Genomic DNA, 24749 nt, shown 5'->3' on the forward strand with positions numbered 1-24749 from the left:
TTATTTGTTTTGTGGAATGTCTTCGGAGTGCCAAGGTGGAAATGGCTATTAGAATCCTAAGGAATGGTACGAGCAAAGGAATGACATTTGAAAAAGCAGAAAGGCTAGAGCAGGAATGAGGAGTGTAAAAGGTTTAAGCGAAGGTGTGACATGATTGGAGCTCCATTTTAGAAAATTCAGACAGAGGGCTGTGTGGAGGACAGACACCCTGGAGACTATGATGGGCTAGACGAACTCAGTGGATGGAAGAGACGGGCAGCCCTCTGGGCTATACCTGAAGAAGTGCAGGCGGGGTGCGCAGGCCAGGCACGTGGGGCACAGGGGAGGAGGTACAGGGGAGGACTCTGCTGGAGATACAGGGTGCTTTTCAGAAGAAACTGCTCTATTGTCCCTATGTTATTCTATGAGCTAGGTCTCTGGACCTGGCTGCCTCCTGGAGATTTTGCTCAGGACAGTTCAACAGGGAAATAAATGTGTGTGTGTGTGTGTAAGAATGTGGAAGGTGTGTCTTTTTTTTTTTTTTGAAGGTGTGTCTTTGTCTGGGGTCACAGTCAGCCTCACCTCTCCAACCTGAAGGGTATTCACCCTCCTCATGGAGGTAGCAATGGTGGCAGAAAAAAAACGCACTGAGTTGTCACTGAGATTTCTAGCATCTCGTCTTAGTTCTGCCCAACCTTGTGCAGGAATCTTGGCCAGCTACCCTGGGCTGCAGTTTCCTCCTCTGTGACATGAGAGGGGTCAGGTGATTTCTGGATGCATTTCCAGGCCGGATAATCAGCCTTTACTGTCGCCTCCCAACTTATTTATCCAGTACTTGCTCTGCCCCAGGCACTGGGTTACAGAGTTTACATTAACTATCCCATTTTATACATGCAGAGGCTTTGCTTAGTTCATAATTGGTGCTCCATAAATACTTGATGAAAGGGAGGAAGGGAAGGCAGGAGGGAGAGAAGGAAGGAAGCAGGGAGGGAGGGAGGAAGGATGAGTGAAGTGGTGGAGCTGGGATGTGACAACAAGGGTATGAAGTGCAGAGCTCATGGGCATTATTTTCCCGTGTCTCAAGTACAGTGAAAATAATATCTGTCTTAAGGAGGCACAGAGATTGGGAGCTCAGAACAGAGGAAATGCCCTTTGGCTTGGAAGGCTTCACAGCTTGAGGCTCATCTTCCACCCACCCTGTTAGTAGCACACTGCTGCCTGCCTGTTAAAGGTCCGAATGGTCGAGGCAGCAAAGACAAACCAGAGAAATACTGAAAGTCAGTGACAGGCTGGGGGCATTGGCAGGACTTGAGAAGGGGAGAACACAGAGATGTGGAGAGGTCAGAAAACTGTGACTGTTTTAGCCTGGAGGACCAGGAAAACGGCATGCTATGAACAGGAAAAAGGAGTTTGGGAGTGAGGACTACTTGCAGAAGAGATGCTATGATTTAATTTCAAATCGGTCACGCTGAGTGTGAGGATGAATCCCCAAGGAACAAGGTGCCCTACAGCAGAGGTCTGGAGTACATTCAGGGCTGGAGGTTTGAGTAAGTTTTGAGTAAGAATTTCTGAGGAATGGTAAATAGATAAATAGATATCTCCCATGCTCACTCCAACTGATTCTCACTCTCCGCTTGGAATGTATGATGAAAAAGGATACTGAGTTTGCACCCAGCTCAGGAGGAAGGAGTGCTGTGATTGATTAGTGATGTCTGTCATGGATGGGAAACGAGGCCGTAATATCATGTATCTTCTGTCTTCCCATGTTAAAAGCGTGTGCGCATGTGCGCATGTGTGTGTGTATGTGTGTGTGTGTGTTTTATTTCTAAGAAACCCAGAGTGAAAAGTTAAACAGGGAAATCAATATTATGTGCAAGGAGTGATAACTCGTATTTTAAACAGGGAAATCAATATTATGTGCAAGGAGTGATAACTCATATTCAATAACGTGTGATTTTCACTTTACAACAACTTCTGGGGAAGACTGAGAAAGAGACAAGTGGGAAGAGAAATAGATGAGGGTCAGAGAAGCAGCATGGGTCTCTCAGGGTCAGAGTTTCTAGAAGAGCAAAGATTCCTAAGAAGGAGTGGAATGAGTTGGGTGCTTTCTCAGCTCATACACACTGAGCTGAAGACCATCCAGGAGACCCTAACTTATGGCATTGTGTGGGGTTGTGGGTCCTTTAAGAAACCGCTGCTGCTGGCCTCATGGACTGTTCCCTGCAGAACTCCAGGGGGTGATGGTCACATAAGCTATGATGTAACGGCACCCACTGCACCTGCCCTGTCCACAGGAACCTCAGAGAAGGCCATGCCCGCCCAGCAGCTCTCAGCAGCTCATATGTCCCAGGGCCCAGTGGCTAAGATCCAGGAGATGAGGCCAGCCCCATGGTCACTGTCAGCAGAGACTGAGGTTCACCAGGTTTCTGGCATTCTGGAAAGGAGGTTACAAGTCCTGGTTTTCAGAGGGTGATGGAAGAGGTGCACGCTTCCATGAGCTGGCAGTTGAGAAGGATCCGGTGTGGAAGAAGCGGGCTTCTATGTGCCTAGCGCATGGTAGGCGCTCTAGTGGTTAACTCTGACAGTTACCCTGCAAGGAAGCTGGTGCAGCCTCCTTTTACACGGGGGCTTAGTGAAAGGAAGTAACGTGCCCTGTTAGTAGATGTGAGTGAGAAATTGTGTGTGCACGCGTGCTAACTCACTTCAGCCATGTCTGACTCTGAGAGACCCTATGGACTGTGGCCTGCCAGTCTCCTCTGTCCATGAGATTCTTCAGGGAAGAGTCTGGAGTGGATTGCCATGCCCTCCTCCAGGGGATCTTACTGCCCTGGGGATCAAAACCTGGTCTCCCGCATCTCCTGCATTGCAGGCCGATTCTTTACGACAGTGCCACCGGGGAAGCCCCTAACTGGATATAATTTCTTCTCTTCCCTTCTCTCTGGAGAAGCCCCCTACTCTCATTCTGCTTCCAACTGTAGAGCAAATAGCATTCCTCCTGGGGGAGCCTGTGTCATATGGGATATTCTTGACTGTATTGGGGTGGACACAGCTCTGCAGATGCATGGTGGAGGGACCTCTACAGCCCTGCCTGATCCTGCCAGAATTTCCCCACTCCCTGACTCAGGGATCCCAGCAGACCAAACATATGGTACTCAAAATGCATTGCATACTGAAAAATGGGATAATTATTCAGAGATTTATAAATATAATATTGTAACATTATAATAATTATTATATTATTGTACCATTATTATACCAATTACTATAATAATTATAGTATTTAGTAAAATGATGGTATAAATATTCAAAATAATCCTCCAGAATCCATCGCCATAATTATGACCTGTGCAGGGCAAGGATGGAGGAGGGTCTTGAGCTAAAACTTACAGGGTTTTCTCTCAGAAAGAAGGCTGGGAATTATCAAGTGCTCAGAGAAACCAATCACACACTCTATAGTGCAGGCAAGTTCTGGGTGATGTGGGCTTTTGCAAGCAGCCCTGCGGATCTCATCTTAGATAAAAAAGCACAGAATTGTGGGAACAGAACCACTCAGATATCATCCAGTTGTGCTGCGCTGTGCTTGGTCGCTCAGCCGTGTCTGACTCTTTGCGACTCCACGGACTGCAGCCCGCCAGGCTCCTCTGTCCATGGGGATTCTCCAGGCAAGAATACTGGGGTGGGTCACCATGCCCTCCTCCAGGGGATCTTCCCAACCCAGGGATCGAACCCAGGTCTCCAGCATTGCAGGCAGATTCTTTACCAACTGAGCCTCCAGGGAAGCCCAGTTAGGTGGTTTAAGATTCTGAATAGTGCAAGCACCAGAGGAAACCCCTTACAAGGCTGGTGGGAATGCCAAATGACACAACTGCTGTGAAAACCAGCCTTGCAGATTCTCAGAGAGGTTAAACATTGAGTTACCATATGACCCAGCAATTCCACTCCTAGTCATGTACCCAAGAAATGAAAATGTGTCCATACAAAGACTTGTACATAAACATTCATAGCAACACTATTCATAGTAGCCAAAAGGTAGAAACAACCCAAATGCCTATCAACAGGTGAACAGATAAATACTATGTGATATATCTACGTATTAGAATATTATTCAGTCATAAAACGGAATGAAATATCAATCCATGCTATGACATGTATGAACCTTGAAAACATTATGCTAAGTAACAGAAGCCAAACCCCAAAGGCCACATGCTACATAATTCTGTTTATCTGAAATGTCCAGAATAGGCAAATCCATACAGATAGGAAGTAGACTAGGATTGGGGAGAATGGGGGAAATAGGAGGTGACTGCTAATGGGCATGCAGTCTCCTTTAGGAGAAGTGAAAACGTTCCAAAATTAAATTGTAGTGACTGTACTACATTGTGAAAATGTTAAAACCACTGAATTGTACAATTTTTAAATTGGTGAATTGCAGAGTATGTAATTAATATCTTAATAAAGCTGATTAAAAACATCAACCAAGGGATATTTTTAAAAAATCAGTGTACAATCCTTACTCTGGCTAATTACATCATCATCTATCTCTAAATCCAATGTGCAGCCAGGGATGACAAACAATGCCCTAGTCCAATCTCCTTATTTCACATACGGGGAAATGGGGGCCTACTGGGAGGGGTGAGGTGACCAGGTCACACAGTGGGTAACTGGCTAAGCCTGGGACACCATCCAGGACTCCGACCTCTCCGCTAGCCAAGCATCCCAAGTGCCGCCCATCTGCTGCATCTTTCCATCTGCCTCGGCTTCTATTTAAGGCACCAAACGCACTCATCGGGAAAATCCCAAGACCTCCTCCGAACCCCACTGCCTGAGACATCTCTGTGCACACATCTTGTCTTCTCAATGATACAGTAAGAACAGAGATTGTCATCTCACATGTTTTCATGTGCTTTAGTGATGTTGAGACAACTAGTTCTACATTTCAGAAAAAAAAAGAGACCTCTCCCTCACAATAGCTACCTAAATCCTTCCTTAAACTGGCTCCTTCCCAGGCTGGGTTGGGCACCTCTCCCCAGCTTACTCTTATCTTACCCTTCCTGTCTGCTCTTGGAGCCATTCTCTGCTCTCCCCTGCCCTGCTGTTTCCACAGAAATGCATTTTCCAGTTTCTCTGCCCTCTGGTTTCTATATAGGTTTGACCAGTGGGAAGCACCGACGGAAACTGGAAGGTGGGAAAAGGAAATAAATCAAGGTATTTCTCCCTCATTTCTTTCTACTTCAGAGGGTGTTTCCAGCAGTAACTATCAGTCCCCCGGGGCTTCAGCGTCCACTAGACTGGCTTCCTGTGGCCCCAGCTCCTTGGCTCTGGACTCTGCCATCTCTCTTTGTCCCTTTTCTCTCCAGCTCTAGGAGTAATAAACAGGTTCTACTATTGTTCATTTCTGAGTTACCTCACTGGTCACTTAAGCCACTTAGTTCTTCATCCTTCTATAATCAACTGCCTGTATTGAATTCCCTCTGTAAGAAAAGCCTAGAGTGATTTCAGTTCTCCTGATTGCCCATGACTGATACACAATACCTTGTTGTTCAGTTGCTTAGTCCTGTCTGACTCTTTGTGACCCCATGGACTGCAACACGCCAGGCTTCCCAGACCATGCTCAAAGGAGGTCCCTTCCTTGAGTCTCAGTTCCTTTATCTGTTTAATGGGCCTAAAAGCAATGCCTGTCACTAGGTTATCAAGAGCATCTAGTAAGGCGATGCCATTGGTCATTGAATTCAATGTGGAAACTGCCCTGTGCTTTGCAGATGGTTTCCGAAGACTGGTTTAACTTTGTTTCCCTTTAGTGGTTGACACGGGCATTACAGAATAGCCGACTAAGATTTCAAGAGACAACCACCCTACAGGGCGTTTGTTGTTATTCAGTTAACTGCTCAGGCGTGTCCGACTCTTTGTGACCCCATGGACTGCAGCACGCCAGGCCTCCCTGTCCATCACCAACTCCCAGAGTTTACACAAAATCATGTCCATCGAGTCGGTGATGCCATTCAACCATCTCATCCTCTGTTGTCCCCTTCTTCTGCCTTCAATCTTTTCCAGCATCAGGGTCTTTTCTAGTGAGTCGGCTCTTCGCATCAGGTGGCCAAAGTAGGGGAGTTTCAGCTTCAGCATCAGTCCTTCCAGTGAACACCCAGGACTGATCTCCTTCAGGATGGACTGGTTGGATCTCCTTGCAGTCCAAGGGACTCTCAAGAGTCTTCCCCAATATCACAGGTCAAAAGCAACAGTTTTTCAGTGCTCAGACTTCTTTATGGTCCAACTCTCACATCCATACATGACTACTGAAAAAACCACAGCTATGACTATACAGACCTTTGTTGGCAAACTAATGTCTCTGCTTTTTAATATTCTGTCTAGGTTTGTCATAGCTTTTCTTCCAAGGAGTAAGCGTCTTTTAATTTCATGGCTGCAGTCACCATCTGCAGTGATTTTGGAGCCCAAGAAAATAAAGTCTGTAACTGTTTCCATTGTTTTCCCATCTATTTGCCATGAAGTGATGGGACTGGGATGGCATGTTCTCAAGTTTTTTGAATGCTGAGTTTTAAGCCAGTTTTTTTCACTCACCTCTTTCACCTTCATCAAGAGCCTTTTTAGTTCCTCTTCACTTTCTGCCATAAGGCAGATAAGACACAATATCTCTCTGTGTCTATTTCTGGATCCTTCATATTTTTATTGATCTATTTGTGTATTGCTAAACCAGCACCAGACTGTCTTTTTAAGGTGTATTTTTATAGTGTTATTTATTTTTGGCTGTGCTGGGTCTTTGTTGCTGTGTGGGCTTTTCTCTAGCTGTGGCGAGTAGGGGCCACTCTTGATTGCGGTGCATGGGCTTCTCATTGCAGTGGCTTCTCTTGTTATGGAACACTGGCACAGGCTCAGTAGTTGTGGCACAGGGGCTAAGTTGCTCCACGGCATGTGAGATCTTCCCAGACCAGGGATCAAACTTGGGTCTCCTGCACTGGCAAACAGATCCTTTATCACTGAGCACCAGGGAGGCCCACCAAACTGTCTTAATTACTTTTGTTTTAATATGTGAGTCTTAAATATCTGACAGGACAAATCCTGTTTCCTTTCCCACATCATTTTTCTTTTTTTCTTGGCTATCCTCATGCATTCACTCTTCCAGATTACAATTCAAGTAACTACCAAAAAAAAAAAAAAAATCCCACTGGAATTATGATTTGAAGCATTAAGTATAATGGATTTGGGAGAATGAATTCACAAGGCATGTCTTACCATTTATTCAGATCCTCTTAAATGTTCTTTAGTCAGAATTTTAAATTTTTCCATAACAGTATGGAACATATCTTACTAACTTTATTCCTAGCTATATATCAGTTCTGTCACAGTTGAAAATGCGATCTATTACCTTTCTTCCTTTTTTTTAACTACTAGATATATAAAACTACTGACTTCAGGCTATTTCTGCCTCTGGTCACTTTGCTGGACTCATTAATTGGAATTCACTTGTATTTTAGGGATAATCACCTGACTTTTGTTTCTGCCTCTCCAGCATTTATTCTTTCTTTCTTTCTTTGTAATTGGAGGATGGTTATTTTATAATACTGTGTTGGTTTCTGCCATACATTAACATGAATCAGCCATAGGTATACATATGTCTCCTCCCTTTGAACCTCCCTCCCACCTCCCATTTCCCACCTCATCCCACCCCAGCATTTACTCTTTATTTTGTTTTCCTGGCTTATTGCATTGGTAAGGCCTCGTAAATGATACTGAATATTAGTAGTCATCCTTGCCTTATTTCTAAAATGGGTAGATTACCTTATGTTTCGATATTAAATGTTGATTTGTGACAAATTGTATATTAGGTTAGAGACAGTCCTTCTACTCTTAGCCTACTAAGAATCTTGAAAGATTAGCGTGACTTATTCTGAGCAAATCCACTCTGTTCCTAAGTGAATACTACTTTAAAGTGCTTTAAAAAAATTCTGTTCTCAAACTTTCCTTGATTTTACCATCAAACTTATCATTTCAGGTTTTAGAATTCATTTTTCAAGAATCTGTATGACATTTCCCTGTCTACTCTTCTGGCATTTCCCCAAGACTTTATAGTTTTTCAAAGAGTACTGGTAGGTTCAGCAATGACATATTCAAATTTTCTTCAAGGCCATTTTTTTTCCCTGAACCTGAAGACTTTAACTGTAAAGCAGTAAAATATTTCCTGACTATTCTCTCTTATCTTGGACTTCAATTTCATCCTCTTTGTTCTTTGTACCTTCTGTAGTTAGTATACTGACTCTTGTTGAAAAAGAGAAAAGCAAAACAGAAGTTGAGCAGCTCTTCTTCTATCCTGATAATTTCATATACCATCCTCAACATGGCTCTGCTATTAAATAGTTCATCTTTTTGCTCCAACCAAAGCGTGCATCTATAGAGGTCCTTTTAAAAAAGGTCTCACCCCTTTGTTCTTGATATGTTCTACCTTCTTCTCCTATTTTTGCCACCTGATGCGAAGAACTGACTCACTGGAAAAGACCCTGGTGCTGGGAAAGATTGATGGCAGGAGAAAGGGACGACAGAGGATGAGATGGTTGGATGGCATCACCGACTCAATGGACATGAGTTTGAGCAAACTCTGGGAACTGGCGATGGATAGGGGAGCCTGGCGTGCTGCAGTTCATGGGGTTGCAAAGAGTCGGACACAACTGAGCGACTGAGCTGAATTGACTTTCTTCTCTTTAAAATACTGTTTTAAACTGTGGGCTTTGAATGCCTTCCTCTTTCAGATTATCTGATATTTTCAATTTTTACATCATGTACCCTTTGTTTGATATTTTTGAAATCTAATCTTCTACAGATTAGAATACATGGGGGATTAAACCCTGAATTCCATTCATTTCATATTATTAACTTTAAGACACCAGGACCATTTTCTTCCGAGGGTCTTGTCACCCACACATTTCAGCCCAGTCTTCATTGCTGACCCAGCATTAACAACACAACACCAGCAGTGTTTCTTCTACCTTCCCAACAACCAAATCATCAGCCAGAAAGGCCAAGGCCTCAAAGGATGCTCTGCTTGCAACTGAATGCCAATGTCTGGATGGCCAAGAAGTCCCCCAAGGTGATATGCCAGCATGCAGTCTCCTAGGAGAGCACAATGAACATTCTCCATCCAAGGTCCTCTGGTACCTTCTCTGGGCTACTCAGGTCACCCTTGGGTGCTGCCTGTATCAGTCACTCTTTTACCTACGCTGGCACATGTCTCAACCTCATAGCAGGGTTCCTGGAGGCAGGAACAGCTTCTATGCAGTCTACAGAGCAGCACATCATTCTCTAAACGCCTTCCAGAAGAGCCCGGCTGGGTCAGACTGGCACCTGTTTTACTTTTAGCCTAAGTGGGGACAACTCCATGTTCCTAGTCAGAACTAAAGCACTAGGGTGAAGCGAAAGTTGCTCAGTCGTGTCCGACTCTTTGCAACCCCATGGACTATAGAGTCCATGGAATTCTCCAGGCCAGAATACTGGAGTGGATAGCCTTTCCCTTCTCCAGGGAATCTTCCTAACCCAGGGATCGAACCCAGGTCTCCCGCATTGGGAGCGGATTCTTTACCAGCTGAGCCACAAGGGAAGCCCAAGCATTGGGGAGATGCTGACAAATATCTCAGTAGAGCTTCCCAATTGACAGGCTTCAGAAGGTTGCAAGTGGGTTAAACCATCTGTTCTTTCAGTTGTTGGAGCAAGTGAACAGGACTGGGGGAGCCTAGTGCCTCAAGCAGCCTTGTCTGCTTAGTCTGGTGTGTCTTGTGTGCTGTGTTTAGTCACTCCATCGTATCTGACTCTTTGTGACCCCATGGACTGCAGCCTGCCAGGCTCCTCTGTCAATGAGGATTCTCCAGGCAAGAATACTGGAGTGGGTTGCCATGCCCTCCCTTCTCCAGGGGATCTTTCCAACTCAGGGATCAAACTCAGGTCTCTGCATTGCAGGTGGATTCTTTACCATCTGAGTCACCAGGAAAACCCAAGAACACTGGTGTGGGTAGCCTATCCTTTCTTCAGGGGATCTTCCTGTCCCAGGAATCAAACCAGGGTCTCCTGCATTGCAGGCAGATTGTTTACCAGCTGAGCTAGCAGGGAAGCCTCCCCCACCCACCCCCCCACCCAGTGTGCTATACAACAACACAGTTTCTATGGGTGCCAAGGACAAGAAAAAGCTGGGAAGCATCATTACTGGTCCATAATTCAGTCCATTAGCCTGGAATTGTGGCTCTTGATTGGGACTCTCTTAGCAGAATCCACTCAAGTACCATGCCATCAGAGCAGATGGTGTCAGCCAGATTTCCTGCCTCCTGGCTGTGCATTAATCATGCTCTCTAAACACCCTTGGGGGAGAGGCGGGGAAGTGCTCACCTTCTGAGTGCCCTGCACTGTGCCAGCTATTAATTTACTTAATCTTTCAACATTTGAATAAGGAACAATGATTACTATCCTTATCTTACAGATTGGGAAACAGGACCAGAGAGACGAATTAACGCTCCCAAAGAGACACAGCGAGTCAATGGCAGAGCTGGGATCTGAAGCCAGACGATGACTACAGAGCCCTGCGCCCTCTTCAGTGCTAGGAGACTGCGAATCACGGGGATGATGAAAGCTGCAGTACTGTGACGTTAAAAGGATGCTAACTGGCACTTAGCTTTGGTCGTGCTGCCCTTTAGCTATGACCTTAGGGAACTCATTTCACCTCTCTGAGCCCCAGACGCTGCATTTTTGGACAAAGATTTATTAAGCATTTATATGTTAGGAACTCAGTTTAATGAAATAATTTGATCTCTGGCTGAGAGATAGGAGAAGGTGCATTTACCCATCATGGTTTCTAGGACACCTGTCACTTATTTCCATTTTGATTTAGCAGAAACTAAACAGAGTAGGCACTACACCAACACACTGCTACACGTTCTTATTGATTTAGTGCAAGCATATCATTTGGTGGTAAGAGTATAATTGAAAACCATACCTTTCTCATAATGGGTCACAGAAGGAAACTGTACCTACATCTTAGAAATGTGACACATTACAAATGTTAGGTCTATTAATTAGGGATGATTTCCCACAGTAACTTAGTGGTTATATTTTTTAAAAAGCGACCAGAGAGAAACAATGCCACTACCTCATTTTTCTCTTGTCTGAAAAGGTCAAAATCACTTTTTTGGTTTTTTTTTTTTGCATGGTTTAATCTTTTCTATGAACTACTAATTGGCAGGAAAACATTTTCCCCAATTTGTAAATATTTCTTTCAAGACATTTTCCAGGCAATCAACTTGGAACTGTCTAATTAATGTTAACACAGGTGATATCTGAATCCGTAGTAGACTGAGCACTCTTGTTTTCAACAGTTGATTAAATGCATGTGTGCTCCATTGCTCGGTTGTGTCCAACTCTTTGTGACCCCATGGTCTGCAGGCTGCCAGGCTCCTCTGTCCATGGGATTTCCCAGGCAAGAATAGTGGGGTGGGTTGCCATTTCCTCCACCAGGGGATCCTCCCAACCCAGGGAGCGAACCCACATCTTCTACATTGCAGGCTCATTCTCTACAGCTGAGCCACCAAAGAAGCCCAGTTTATTAGATGCCTGGTGCCAAAGATGGTGTCTTTCTCAACAGCAATTCCCAGTGCCTATACAGTACCTGGCACAGGGAGGCAGCAGACTAAATATTTGTTGGATGAATGGTATAGTGCATTAAAGCTGGACTCTCCCTAGGTAACTTATCAAGTGTCCATTCATAACAGCTTCCTTCACTCTGGTCACGAATTCCCCAGATGTCCCTAATGTTACATTGTGATCTCAGCAAAAGTGCAGAGAAAAACATTACACATCTTAAGGAATGATGAGGTTTGTTTGGTGGTGACTGGGTCTCTGTCTCACGTAAGCTACAACAGGATATGCTTCCATGTGTCAGTCCGGAGTTTTCCTTTGGTGACTCTGCTATCCATCGGTTTCAATGAATGACTATAAGCAGGTAAGCAAGTCGAACATCTGCCAGAAAATCCATTTTATCCTGATGTCATGCTTGCTCAGTTTCCCGAAGCCTTAATCTAATTGTCTGTGTGGGAGGCTGGGAGGAAGGGCTCTATAACTTTGTGGGGAGATCTAGGACTTTAGCAGTTCCAGATGAATTTCAGGATCTGGGTCCAAAGAATAAATATTTCATGAGTTCACTTCTGCACAGAAGCTCATGACTAAGAGCATATTCAACCTCTTTCCTGCCTGAAGAAAAAAACATTGACATAATTATTGTTGTTTTCCTCCAGACCGTTCACTTTTAATAAATCCACAGTGCTTTCCCTCCCTGGCTTCCTACAGATTCTCTTTTGGCCTCTCATGTCTGCATTGCAATGCCTACTCTTAGCCTCAAAAGAAGATTCTTCTTTTTCCCCCCTTTCTTTCTTTAGGTATGCATGTATGTGCTTAGTTGTTTAGCTGTGTCCAACTCTTTGTGGCCCCAGGCTCCTCTGTCCATGGAATCTTCCAGGCAACTACACCGGAGTGGGGTGCCATTTCCTACTCCAGATCTTCCCAACCTAGGAATTGAACCTGAGCCTCTTGCTTCTCTTGCACTGGGAGGAGGATTCTTTACCACTAGGGAAGCCCTTCTTCAGGCAGGGAACAGCATGAACAGACTTGCCCCCAGCCACTGCTTTAACTGCATCCCCAAGAGCATCGCACGAAAGCCCTCAAGGGACAGTTAAGACAGAATAATTGTTGCCATGAAAGCCCAACCTCTAGGGTATAAATGAATGTCTAAAGAGCCCATCCTTGAACTTACGGTCACTGAGAGGAAGGACGGGGTTCCAGAAGGGATAGTTAAGGAGTTTGGGATGGACATGTACACACTACTATATTTAAAATGGATAACCACCAAGGACCTATTGGATAGCATATGCAACTGCTCAATGTTATGTGGCAGCCTGGATGGGAGGAGAGTTTGGGGAAGAATGAATTCATGTGTATGTATATAGTGCCTTTGCTGTTCGCCTACCTGAATCTGTCACAATACTATTAATTGGTTATACCCCAATACAAAATAAAACGCTTTTTTTTTTTTTTAGAAGAGTCTGTTATTTATCAGCTTCTGCAGTCCGAAAGAGCTATGGCAGATTCAGGCATGAGCTGCAAGGGTTATTTTTCTATTCAGCAGACACCATCCAATACACCCAAATGAATGAAATTATTCATTCCAGAAAGAAGTTCAGGTTAGATGAATAAAATGCACACTCTGTTCAGGGCCGGTTTGAGACACTCTAATTGCACAAGACCTAGTGTGAGCAGGAGCTGAACGCCGGGTACGAGGTTCTGAGGGGATAAAGAAGGGGATTCAATTACTTTGGTTTTCATTTGTGCTTAAAAAAAAATCTCAAATGGTCTTCTCTCTGTCCTTCAATTCTTGGAGGTTAACCTCTGAAGCCATATCCTGGGCAAAATTTTAAGGGCTTTCAAAAGTGCCTTTAATATAGTGACAGCATCCTTACCCAGCCATGAATGCAGCTGGTGGAGTTGTCAGCATAGCAACACCTTTTGCTTTTGAGTTCTCAGCTGTAGAAAGAGGATGTGTAAACCATTCACTATTCAGTAGGGGATGATGAGGGAGGTTTCTGCAGGTTTCTTCTAACATGAGCCTATGGGGATGTTCCTATAATTATTCTAGCTCTTTTAAGTGGATTGCCTAGGCTATAGCAGTTTTGGTATTTTAAATTCTGCAGTCTTCCCCCCAGTAAAACCACTAGTGAGTCTTGGAATGTGGCTGTGATTTCAGATTGTATGGATTAGAATTTTAATTGTAATTAAATGTAAATCCATCCTTCCCTGATCAAATGCACCAGGGAAATTCACAATGCCTGAGTGGAAAGTTCTTAACTCCCAAACAGGAAAGGGAACGTGGATATCAGAAATCAATTCCTTTATCCTGGATATTTTTGGGCTGTCCCTCTTCCTTTTTCAAATCTCCGGGGCATGAGGTATCGTGCTGATTGTTACTTGAGCTTCTCGAAAAATGCTTTTACAGACTATCTGGTAAAGATCAACTCTTCTCAGCCTTCCCTGTCTTCACTATTAAAAAGGCTAAGATGATGGGTTTTAGTTCATCCATCTGATCTTTACTAAAGAGTAGGACCCCAGATTAAGACCTCCATATGTTCTTGTAAACAAGAAACAAATGGCATTCCAAACGAGGAAAAGCTACGCAACTTAACCTCTAGACGAATGCAACTGAAACAGAAATTCTGATTTTTAGACTAATCAGACTAATAAGGTTTTAAAAAGTTAGCAAAAGCTAGGAGCAAGCTTCCTATGGGATCCCAGAGGCCCTGTCAGATTGCTATTGTGTGTGCAGAGGGGAGAGGTGTAATCAGATAGAACATCTCGGGAAGGAAATTTTATTAGGCAATATCCAAATGAAATGCACACATTCCTTTTGGCCCAGCATCTCTACTTTAAGGAATTTATTCTTCAGATGGATTTGCTCAAGTGCACAAAGCATACAAGTGTGGCAGCGAAGTTGTCATTTCAGAGATTCAAGGCAGCCAAAATGTCCATCAATACTGATTAGCTAAATAAATATGTGCTTGTTTATACACAGAATAGCTTTAGATTGATAAGAAATGCTGACAGTAGTTGCCTCTGGGGAGAACTATGGAATAAAAGGGTGGAAAGGAAAAGTAACTCATGGGTATTTTTGAATTTTTACCACTCTCTGTATTACTTACTAAGAAAAGTTGAAAAGCACAGCAGTTTCCTTTATTACTAACTTTCTACTTTGTCTCCAAATAGTTAAAAGCATCCTCTGCTTTGTGGAAGGTGAAATTCCAGGTTGGGATAGGTTGGAACTGAATGGAAACTCTATTTCACTTCTCTCCACTTCTGAGTTCAAAATGTCCCAGCAGAATGGATTCTCCACCAATTCCTTCTCACCAATTCTTCAGACCAAGTCTTGCAGACTGGAAAGCATTGCCCACATTTCCCCTGAACAGTTACTTTCCCATAGTCTCAGGCAGAAATATCATTTCTATTTCCTTTTATCCCCTCTTAAAAGATCCCCATGCTGTTTCTGCTCTTCACTTGTTAGAGTTTCAGAGCCATATCTTGACCTATTGTGTGAAGCTTCTTCCATCTGATCTTTCCTTTGGAACCAAGCACCCCTTTCTGTTGCTAAACTTAGACCATACATCTCAACCCATCAACCTAGGAGATACACCATTCCTTGAGCTAGACTTTCAATCTCCTTGTCCTACTTCTTACCCCATGGATGGCTAAGGCCTTAAATCTCAAACTGCTAAAAATTGTTACCAGATAGCATCAAACAAAGCATCTTACACACATAGTACCATTTAGTTCTCGTAATGGGGAGAGACTGTCCAACTCCGTTTGGGATGAGGAAAATGAGGCATAGAGAAGATCTGAAACTGGTGAAAGGACACGCGGCAGGTTAGGGGGCAAAGATGAGTCCACATTTCACCTAGCCAGAGACTGCAGGACTCTTGCCCCAACATAATCACCCCTCCACATCGGATGGTGCAGTCTTTCTCTCGTCAGCCTGCAACATCCTGCCATTTTACTTCTGGAAACTTCCACCTGTTATCCCACCACAGGCTCTAATCTTGACATGGGTCCTTAGACCAGAGGTGTGTGATGCCCTCTCCTTCTGGAGTGGTTGGAATTCACTAGGCTCCTGCTTCAGCAGGAGGGCCCAACAATGACCTAAGTCTTGGCTTGATAGATTCAGGGGGAGGAAGGTCATGAGGAAATAAAAGCCATATAAAGAACCACTAGAATTCTCACATTTTTCTGCTTCACACTGAGCTCAAGGAAATGCAAAACTATGCCAAGAGGTCAGATGAAGCAGCTGTTTATGATGCATCCATACATTTACTTTTGAACATTATGCCTCTTAAAAAAAAAAAGTCGGCCTCTAATTAGTTAAAATTGAGGCACTAAAACAAAGGCAAACAAAACCAGATAAGAAGCTGCGCTTACCTGCCCACCTCAGATTCTCCTGGAGCGGCCATTAAAAGGATGGTTCTCAGGCCTCGCCCCAACCACCTAGCAGAGAGGGCAATGGCACCCCACTCCAGTCCTCTTGCCTGGAATATCCCATGGATGGAGGAGCCTGGTGGGCTACAGTCCACGGGGTTGCTACGAGTCGGACATGACTGAGCGACTTCACTTTCACTTTTCACTTTCATGCATTGGAGAAGGAAATGGCAACCCACTCCAGTGTTCTTGCCTGGAGAATCCCAAGGACGGCGGAGCCTAGTGGGCTGCCACCTATGGGGTCGCACAGAGTCGGACACAACTGAAGTGACTTAGCAGCAGCAGCAACCACCTAGAGCCTCATCATCTCTATTTTTAACACACTGTTCTAGCAATTACTTGGCTTCCTAATTCTTTTTTTTTTGCGGGGGCGGGGGGCAGGCAGGGCTTTCTGCAGAATTGTTGAGAATTTCTTCTTTAGTGGAGTACTAGCTGAATATCAATTCTACCTCTATTTCACCTTTTATATACTCTTGGGATATCTTAAAATGCAATGCCTTTCTATAAAAGGACAATATGCAGGATCTTTGTGGTGATGGAAATGTTTTGCATCTTGACTGTATCAATGTCAATATCCAGGTATTACTGATACTGCACTACAGTTTTGCAGGAGGTTACCACTGGAGGATAACGGGTAAAGGATAAATTGCATTGATATTATTTTTTACAACTGCATGTGAATATACAATCATCTCAAAAATTAAAATTTACTTTAAAAAATGAAAAAGAAATATGCCACCTTTCATGTGCAAGGAGGGGACTTTCCTTCATTTAGCTGCAATTTTCTTTTCCTCTATCTCTGCCCTCCTTATACCTTGCCTAGGAATTTGTTGCCTCTGGTAGCAAAATGCTGCAAGCAGATCATCCTGGGCCTATTTAGGGTTATTTACCTGGCACTTTGGGAAGATTCAGTCAGGCAGGGAATTGACTTACAGCCAAGTTTAGGAAATATTGATCAAAAGGGATCGATATGCTGCTCAGGGAGCTCTTTGATGAGATCGGATCTTAAAAGACTAGTTAAAAGCTAGAGAGATAAGGGCAACAAGAAGGATCTATCATTAGTTGAGTTCAGAGCAGGACCTAGGAGGCTACAGTCACTGACCTGGAAGGATGGTGGGATATTAACAGGCAGGAAAAACAAAGGACTCGTGCACGGTCCTTATTCCTTTATCTTTGTTGTTAAAGAGAACCACTTTCAGTAGAAGTGGTAGACCAAGAGATGAAACAGGCAAGCAGGTTCTGAAGGCCAAGGTAATTACCTGTCATGATTTCAAGACTTTCTGTCCACATGAATTACATCAATCTGATGACATTGTCAATTCACTGTTACATCTTCTGAGAGATCACAGAAAAAAAAAATGGATATTTACAAGGCCAGCAAGTAACTGAGTTTCAAAAATGCAAAAAGCTAATCCCTTTAGTTTATGGAATACTGAGTATGGTTTTGCCAGCAGATAATATTCCAGAAGAAATGACTAATTTGTGAGCTCTCGGGAAGGAAGAAGGGGATCATCTCAAATGAGTGATTCAATATGAAAATAAGTCTCAATCTCTGCTCCTTTGAAAAGGGTGCTGTTGGTGCATGAATGCCTGCATGGACAGGGTGACCAGGATGCAAGAGGAAGGGTCGGGGAACGGACAAGGTATGGAGCAGGGCTATTAGCTCACTGGTGATGGTGCTGAACTAGGTTACAGACAACTGGTATGGAGGAGGGACAGACAGACACTACACTGCTGGTGGTGGGGGTGACATCCTAGCAGTTCTGGATTTCGGTGTCGTGACATCATCTAATAAGTCTCCTGTAGATGTGGATCGACAGGGTCCCAAGTGGTGGAATAATTAGCAGTCAAAGGCCTTAAAGTACAGATGTGCAGACAGACTTTGGGGTCAGAACTGAGTGACCACCTCTCGGCTGTGTGACCATGGGCAAGCTGCTTGGTTAGACCTAAGCCTGAGCTTCCCCACGTGAGAAAAAGAGTATCACAGAGCAGTCAGGAAGATCAAATGACGTGACATATGCAGAGTTTGAAGCACACATCTGGCTACTAGCCCATGTATGTTTCTGTGGATCAATGTCCACCTACCAGAATTTCCAATATCACACAGCTAGACCGTCCTCTGTCCTGCTCAACATTATAGTAATGCCTCCAATGAGAACACCATAGGTACGCTGAATAATATTCACAGGAGGCAGATGAATCCAGAAGATACGTGGTGGTCAAAGTCCTGTACAAAAGACGATGCTCCCAGCTGGATAAGGTTGTTCAGACTTTTTCAGACCAGCTCTGAAGTGATGTATTCCTGCCTGTCATCTGGTGAGATGTTTCCTTTAGAATGAATGCAACTTAATTCATCTCCTGAACAGAAATTCATTGAGCACTTGCTCAGGCATCAGGGAATAAAGGAGAGTGTGACACAAAGCTTAGACCTAAGGAATGTACCACCTCCAAGATGAGATGAGTAAGAGGCAGTTTTAGCATAAAATACTGAGTATATCATTGACGTACACGGAGGTGGGGGGAAGTAGTGGAACACAGTGAATAGCTCAATTGCAGAGGTGGGTGGGGGCAGTCAGAGTCCCTGGGAGAAGACAGTGATCATGAGCAGAGGCTTAAGGGATGAGCAGGAGTTGGGCAAAGAGGATGGGAGTGACAGCATCCTCAGCAGAAGGAACAGTATTTGCAAAGGCACAGATGGGAGTAACAGCAGGGTATGGTGAATGCCAGGAACTGCAAGCCGTTTGGTGTTGTAGGAGTTTAAACAGGAGGGTGAGAAATGGGGGGAAATACCCTAGTTGGAGCAACAGGACAGGAACAGATAGAGGGGGAATTCCAGAGAAGGCTTTGGACTTCATCCTATGGGTGATGGAGAACCCTGGCAGATATCAAGCCTTGCAAGGATGCAATCAGATGGCGTTTTAGAAAGATCACTCCAGTGGTTGTGAGGAGGATGAGCTTGTCAGGTAATAGGAGTCAGGGAGATCAGGAAAAGGGTACCTCTCAGCCAGAAAGAAGATGCTGCTATAGATCACTGTTGATAGACAGGAAATGTGGATCGACAGACAGATACTAAGAAGGCAAGCTGAAGAGACCTGGGGACTGCCTGGATATGCAGGGCAAAAGGGGGAAGAGTTGTATATGACATAAATTCTTATCCTGGGTAGGAAGAAGAGAATCCAGGTGAAGTTACTTTTTTTTCCCCCCCAGTAAAATAGGATGACTTTAATTTTGACATGTGATGTTTGACATGTACAAGGATATACAGGTTGAAACGTCAGTATAAAAAGTCACAAGAGTTGTCTGCATTACAGAGAAGAGCTTCAGAGTCAACAGCACTTATAAAATCTTGACAAGATGAGACGAGCAGGTAGACTGCTAAGTGAGAAAAGCTGTGGGCAGAGGAAGAACCCCCGGAAAACACCAATCTTTCACAGAAAGACAGGTACAGAGGCTGTCACAAAGAAGAAAAAGTGCAAGGGCTAGGGTCAGAAATCCCAGAAATCAAGGGAGTAGCTTCAGGAAGCTGTGAATGAGTGATTACTGTTGTCAGATGCAGTAGAGAAAGGTCTGCAAAGCTGAAGGATAAAAAGAGCAAACTTCCTTTAACAATTAGGAGGCCATGTGTAGATATACTGGTTAGACCTCTTGGTTGCAGACAACTGAATCCACTCAAGTTACTTTAGGCAGAAAGATATTTATTAGAGATTATTAGATAAGCGTACACAATCTCCAGGTAGTCACAGACACAGGTGTGGAGGTCTCTGCCAGGATGAGCAGCTGCCAAGGCAAACACCCACCCTCCCCATAGGACTGTTACAGTGGAAACTCCCGGCCGCCTGGGACCAGGTCATAGAAACCTTCACCAGAGCTGCCCTGGATGAAGAAACACCTCTGCTACTGTGCCTATAAGTAGGGCCACTCTTCCTAAGAGCAGTCTCATTCTAGGATGAGCTTGCTCCACACCACCTAACTGAATGTTCATCTTCAGACTTCCAAAGTCCCATCAGCTACTTCATCCACAAATGATACCTCTGTGCAGTGTAAAATGAAGATCGTGTCCAAAAAAAAAAAAAAGAAGCAAGAATAGTCTTTATTCCTCGGAAACACAATTGGAAAACTGTATCAATAAAATCAAAAGATTCAGAACACAATTACTTGTATGCAACACAAATACTGAGGATCAAAACGTCTGCTACAAGGAAACATACCTGTAAACAAGTACCTCAGGGAGAGTTTACAGGTGATCAGCCTGACTAGGCCACATGTGCAATTGATTCTCTCCTTCTGGATAGACTTTTGGTAACCCCTCCAAAAAAGGTCAGATTTCGGCAATAAACTATCTCAAAGGAGGGCAAAACATCTTAAAAAAAAAAAAAAGGCTTAAGAGGGCCAAATTACCATTACATATATGAAAATGGCACAAGAACTGATTTCACAAAAATACTAAGGAAAGCATATCAAGCCTACCTAGGGAAAAAAAAAGTCTTACTTGGGAGCTTGAAATGGGGGAAAATAAATATTTTGCTACAAGTTCTATTCTAAAAAACATACTGATTTCTGGTTCTACAAAAAGACTGTAGCGACACCCTCCTGTCCTCTTGCCCAGATGCTTTGGCACAATGTCATTAAAATTTTATATGCTTTAATTTGAGCCATCAATGAGTCTCAGATGCATGTTCCCTTATATATATATGTATGTATTTTTTTAAGTTTATTTATTTTAGCTTTTGGCCATGCCTCGAGGCATGCAAGATCTTAGTTCCTCAACCAGGGATCGAACCCATGCCCCCTGCAATGGAAGCGTGGCATCTTAACTGCTGGACTGCCAGGAAGTCCCTGTAGGTTGCTTCTTAAAATAAGGAAGTCTACAATAAAAAGCAACCCTCAAACTCTGCATATTCTAACAGTGTGTATTCATAATTATGTCTTCTGAAATCATGCAAATTAGCAGCACCGATCATTAAGACATTAAAAAATTATTCTTGTACTTGAGCAGCAACTTCTATAAAGACAAATGCTATGAGATTTATGATTAATAAAACTGCTAAAATTCAAAGTGGCTAAACTGCTTTAAGATAGAAAATTCAAAATCTCCCTGTATTTATATAACCTCTAACATGTTACATACTTTATTTAGCTTCTGAAAGAGGTAATCCTCTGTTAGAGAAAGTCTGAATGTTATGTGCTCAGCTTAAACATATTAAATGTTGATAAATCACAGAATTTTAGACCTAGAGAAGACCTTGTGATCATTTAGTCCAACCTGCTCTTTTCGGGCAGGGGAAAACAAGGCCAACAGAGGGAAAATGGTTTGTCCAATATCACACAGTGACAGAGGCTGGACCCCAGTGACCCCAATCCCCATCACGGTACTACATGATACTCTCTCTACAGAGTGATCTTCCCAAGTTTTCCTGGGTTTATTTGGTCCCATTCATTAAATAACAAAGAAACATTAGGTACACAGCAATAATAACAATAAACACAGACTTATACTCCAATTTTAAAATCAGAATATCAAAACGATTCCTGAGCCTTTAACTACCTTCATTTTATTGAGAATGCAGTCCACAGTAAGTTGTGACTACCTATCGTGGTTACTTGCAAATATTTACATGGACACTGAAAACACCATTCAGAACTATTCCTTGGAGATATTTCTATAAACACGTCCATGTGATGCCAAGACACTTTCCATGGGATGGAATGAAACTATGACGGTGAATGGGAGTAAGATGCTTCAGTCTCTCAAAGTGCAGTCACGAGTTTATCTCGATACATCACACTTTGTTTTCCTCCTAAGTTCTTCTGGTTCTGGTCGTGGACATAATCGAAATGGCTGTCATCTCCACTGGCCGACGCTTTCCAATGCGGCCTGTCATCCTGAAAGGATGGCCTGTTTTGTTTGCAGAGGGAGCAGTTAGTGGGGGGTATGGAAGACAATCAGAGAATTGAGTGAAACAACACAAGTGCAAAGGAAATGGGCAGGGGAAACCATGAACTACATGAATGAAGATGGCTTTCAGAAGAAATGAACAGATTTTCTACTTTCAAGTGTATTTTAAATTCAGATGCTCTGGTCCTCTACCAACTTCCAAGTTGAGAACAGCGCTGCCTATGGCTGGGCCATCATCCCTCCAAGGGTGTCTAAGGATCTAGTCAGTCTGGGAAAAGCTAGGTGATGGTGAAAAAGGTTCCTTTTCTATGGGAATTCTCAGAGCTGTTGCCACGGGAACATACACTGTGAATGCCTTATTCATCCTTTTCTGAAAGTGCTGGACCAAATAATTCTCTTTTCATTGAAAGTCTAATAAAATACCATATACTGGGTCCCACCCCCAGAGTTCTGATGCTGGAGGTCTGGGGTGGGGCTGGGACTCTGCATGATCAAGCTCCCAGGTGACACAGATCCTGCTAGGCATCAGGGCCACCTGCAGTAGCACTGGTCCAGCCTTCCTGGCGTTCCCAGCGAAGACTGACTCACAAGGAAACCAACATGATAAAACAGGCGAAAATCAGTGTTATGTTTTATAAGCATGAGGTTAAATTAAAAAGCATTTATATGAATCTCTCCCATGCCTCAGGTCTGGAAAAGAAATGGTCTTTGCAATACAGAAACTTTTAGAGGTACTGGTTCACTAGTCTAACTTGCTTTTCAATGTTACATGGACATCAAGTGCTTATGATCAAACTGCACTGTTGTCCTACAGGATCCGCAACAGACTGGGTAAGAAAGGTCAAGAACTAATTGCTCTCCTTGGCCTTGTTCTAAATGGATGTATTCCCATCACTCCATTCACCATACTCTCTCTCAAGGAGCCAGGTTTGCAATCTCATAAGAAATAACTTAAACTGAATTCACCAACTATATTTCTGAAAGAGCTTCACACAGAAACACCAATTAAGACTGATCTGAAATTCAAATCTTAAAAGGAACGTTTGCTTTTATGAAGCTGGCATTAAAAAAAAAAAATCCCAAGCTTAATCATAAATGTAACAAAGCAGGTGCCAGGTTACCTGGGAAGGACGATGGAAGGTTAGGACACAGGTGGGTAAACACGGCCCTCAGCCTAAACCCCACTGTCTGTTTTCATAAATAAGCTTTCTGGGAACACAGACAGGCCCATTCACTTCTGCATCATTTGTGGCTGCTTTCAAGCTATTCAGTACAATAGCAGGGTTGAGTAGCTGTGACAGAGACCACAAAGCTGAAAGTACTATCTGGACCTTTACAGAAAAGTTTACTGACCCCAAGGTTTAGAAAAAAAATCCATCATCACAGAAAGCAACCCTCCACTCCATCCCTGGGGGAAAAAAAAATCCTTTCAAAAAAGTCCCACAACAAAAATCCCTGAGCTTTAATCGTATTTTTAATAGATGAATTCTCAGGACAGAAAAATGTTACTTAAATTCTAAGCAACATTTCAAACATAAAACCAAACCCCAAATACCTGAGGTTAGACTGACTAAAACAAAACAAAACCAAAAACCCCCTCCCAGTTCATTTTATTTCATCAAGCATAAGCTTTAGTAAATCCAGACCCATCATCGGCTTCTTTTGCTTTGCAAATTACTCTTCTCTTCCAGGACAAGATAACTCTTTTAACAGTGGTTTCTGATGCAGAATTTCACTTCACAACGAAGTAGAAAAGAAGAGCTTGGAAAAGGAGAGTAGGAAGTAGAAAAGGACAGCTCTGGGAGCTCAGGTACTTACCTTATGTTTGGAGAGTGTGGATGCCACCGAGGTTGGCCGGGGTGGAGACTGGGATGATACTGAGGCTAGAAATAAAATACCAAACTGGATTACTCAGCGCCCTTTTGGTTTCAACGGTCTTCACTGGCTGTGGATGGAGAGGCTCTCACTGATGCCTGGCTAGGGGAGTGGACGTTTCCCAGGATATCAAGTTTCCCCCATGACAAAGGCTGGGGGGCTGCCCTCTAAGAAGAAAGGTAGAAAGCATCTGCCGTGAAAGGGTGCCCCAGAGCACCCGCAGGGCCAGGCAGCATTCATCTCTCCCAAGGGAGCCGAAGGAAGGGGCCAGAGAAACAGGGGAGAATGGGGGTAATTTATTCTTTACAAACAGTTTCTGCCATTGCTGGAAAGGATGACAACTGTGTGTAAATAGTCACACTGCAAACAGGACTGGACAGGGGACGACGCCAAGGGAGCAGGACTGTGCGCGAACTCTTTCTCTCGTTTTAAATACTTTTCTATCAGGTGATCCAAAAGTAAACATCCCCCGGAAACAAACAAAACCACAAACCATCTAGATCCTGATAGAGAGAGAGAGAGAGACGTAGTTTGCCCATTTGAACATGAAAAAAAAAAAAAAATAGGATCCAGACGGGTGACTCACAAAAATGGCCAGGGGTCAAGACAAGGCAAGCTTGGGTGGGTGGCAGGCTGCCTGCAGCTCCACTTCTGGCCTGCAGGGGGCAGCAGCCATAGACACTGCCAGAAGTCCTGGGGCTTCGCAAGCCTAAACTTTCTACAGGGCAGATGAGGCTTTCCTGACATTTGAAGTCACTACAGTCTGGCCACTATTATTCTTTTCATCATTTCTTTCCCTTCTTCTCCCTCCCTGATGTTTTTGTTAATAAGCAGGAGTCTACTTTCTATTATGGAAAATTCTCAGCCATTCTGTTCGTTCAGTGTTTCTGGACCTGAGATGCCCTCCTGGCCTACTGTGTATTCCAGTGGCCTCTCTCCTTCA

General features: G+C 43.7%; 1 protein-coding gene across 8 annotated transcripts in view; it reads right to left on the reverse strand.

Moving 5' to 3' along the window:
* Positions 1-24749, reverse strand: part of EPB41L4B (erythrocyte membrane protein band 4.1 like 4B) — a 138452-nt gene that overhangs the window by 43770 nt on the left and 69933 nt on the right. For 7 of the 8 annotated variants that reach the window (XM_043453493.1, XM_043453495.1, XM_043453497.1 and 4 more), the window contains exon 15: positions 23750-23814. In XM_043453493.1, the coding sequence (XP_043309428.1) occupies positions 23750-23814 (65 nt within the window). Of the gene's footprint in view, positions 1-21440; positions 21932-23749; positions 23815-24749 lie in introns of those variants that run through there. The other variant, XM_043453498.1, reaches the window with a different exon arrangement.

Source organism: Cervus canadensis, chromosome 30, assembly GCF_019320065.1.
Source record: "Cervus canadensis isolate Bull #8, Minnesota chromosome 30, ASM1932006v1, whole genome shotgun sequence".
NCBI lineage: Eukaryota > Metazoa > Chordata > Mammalia > Artiodactyla > Cervidae > Cervus > Cervus canadensis.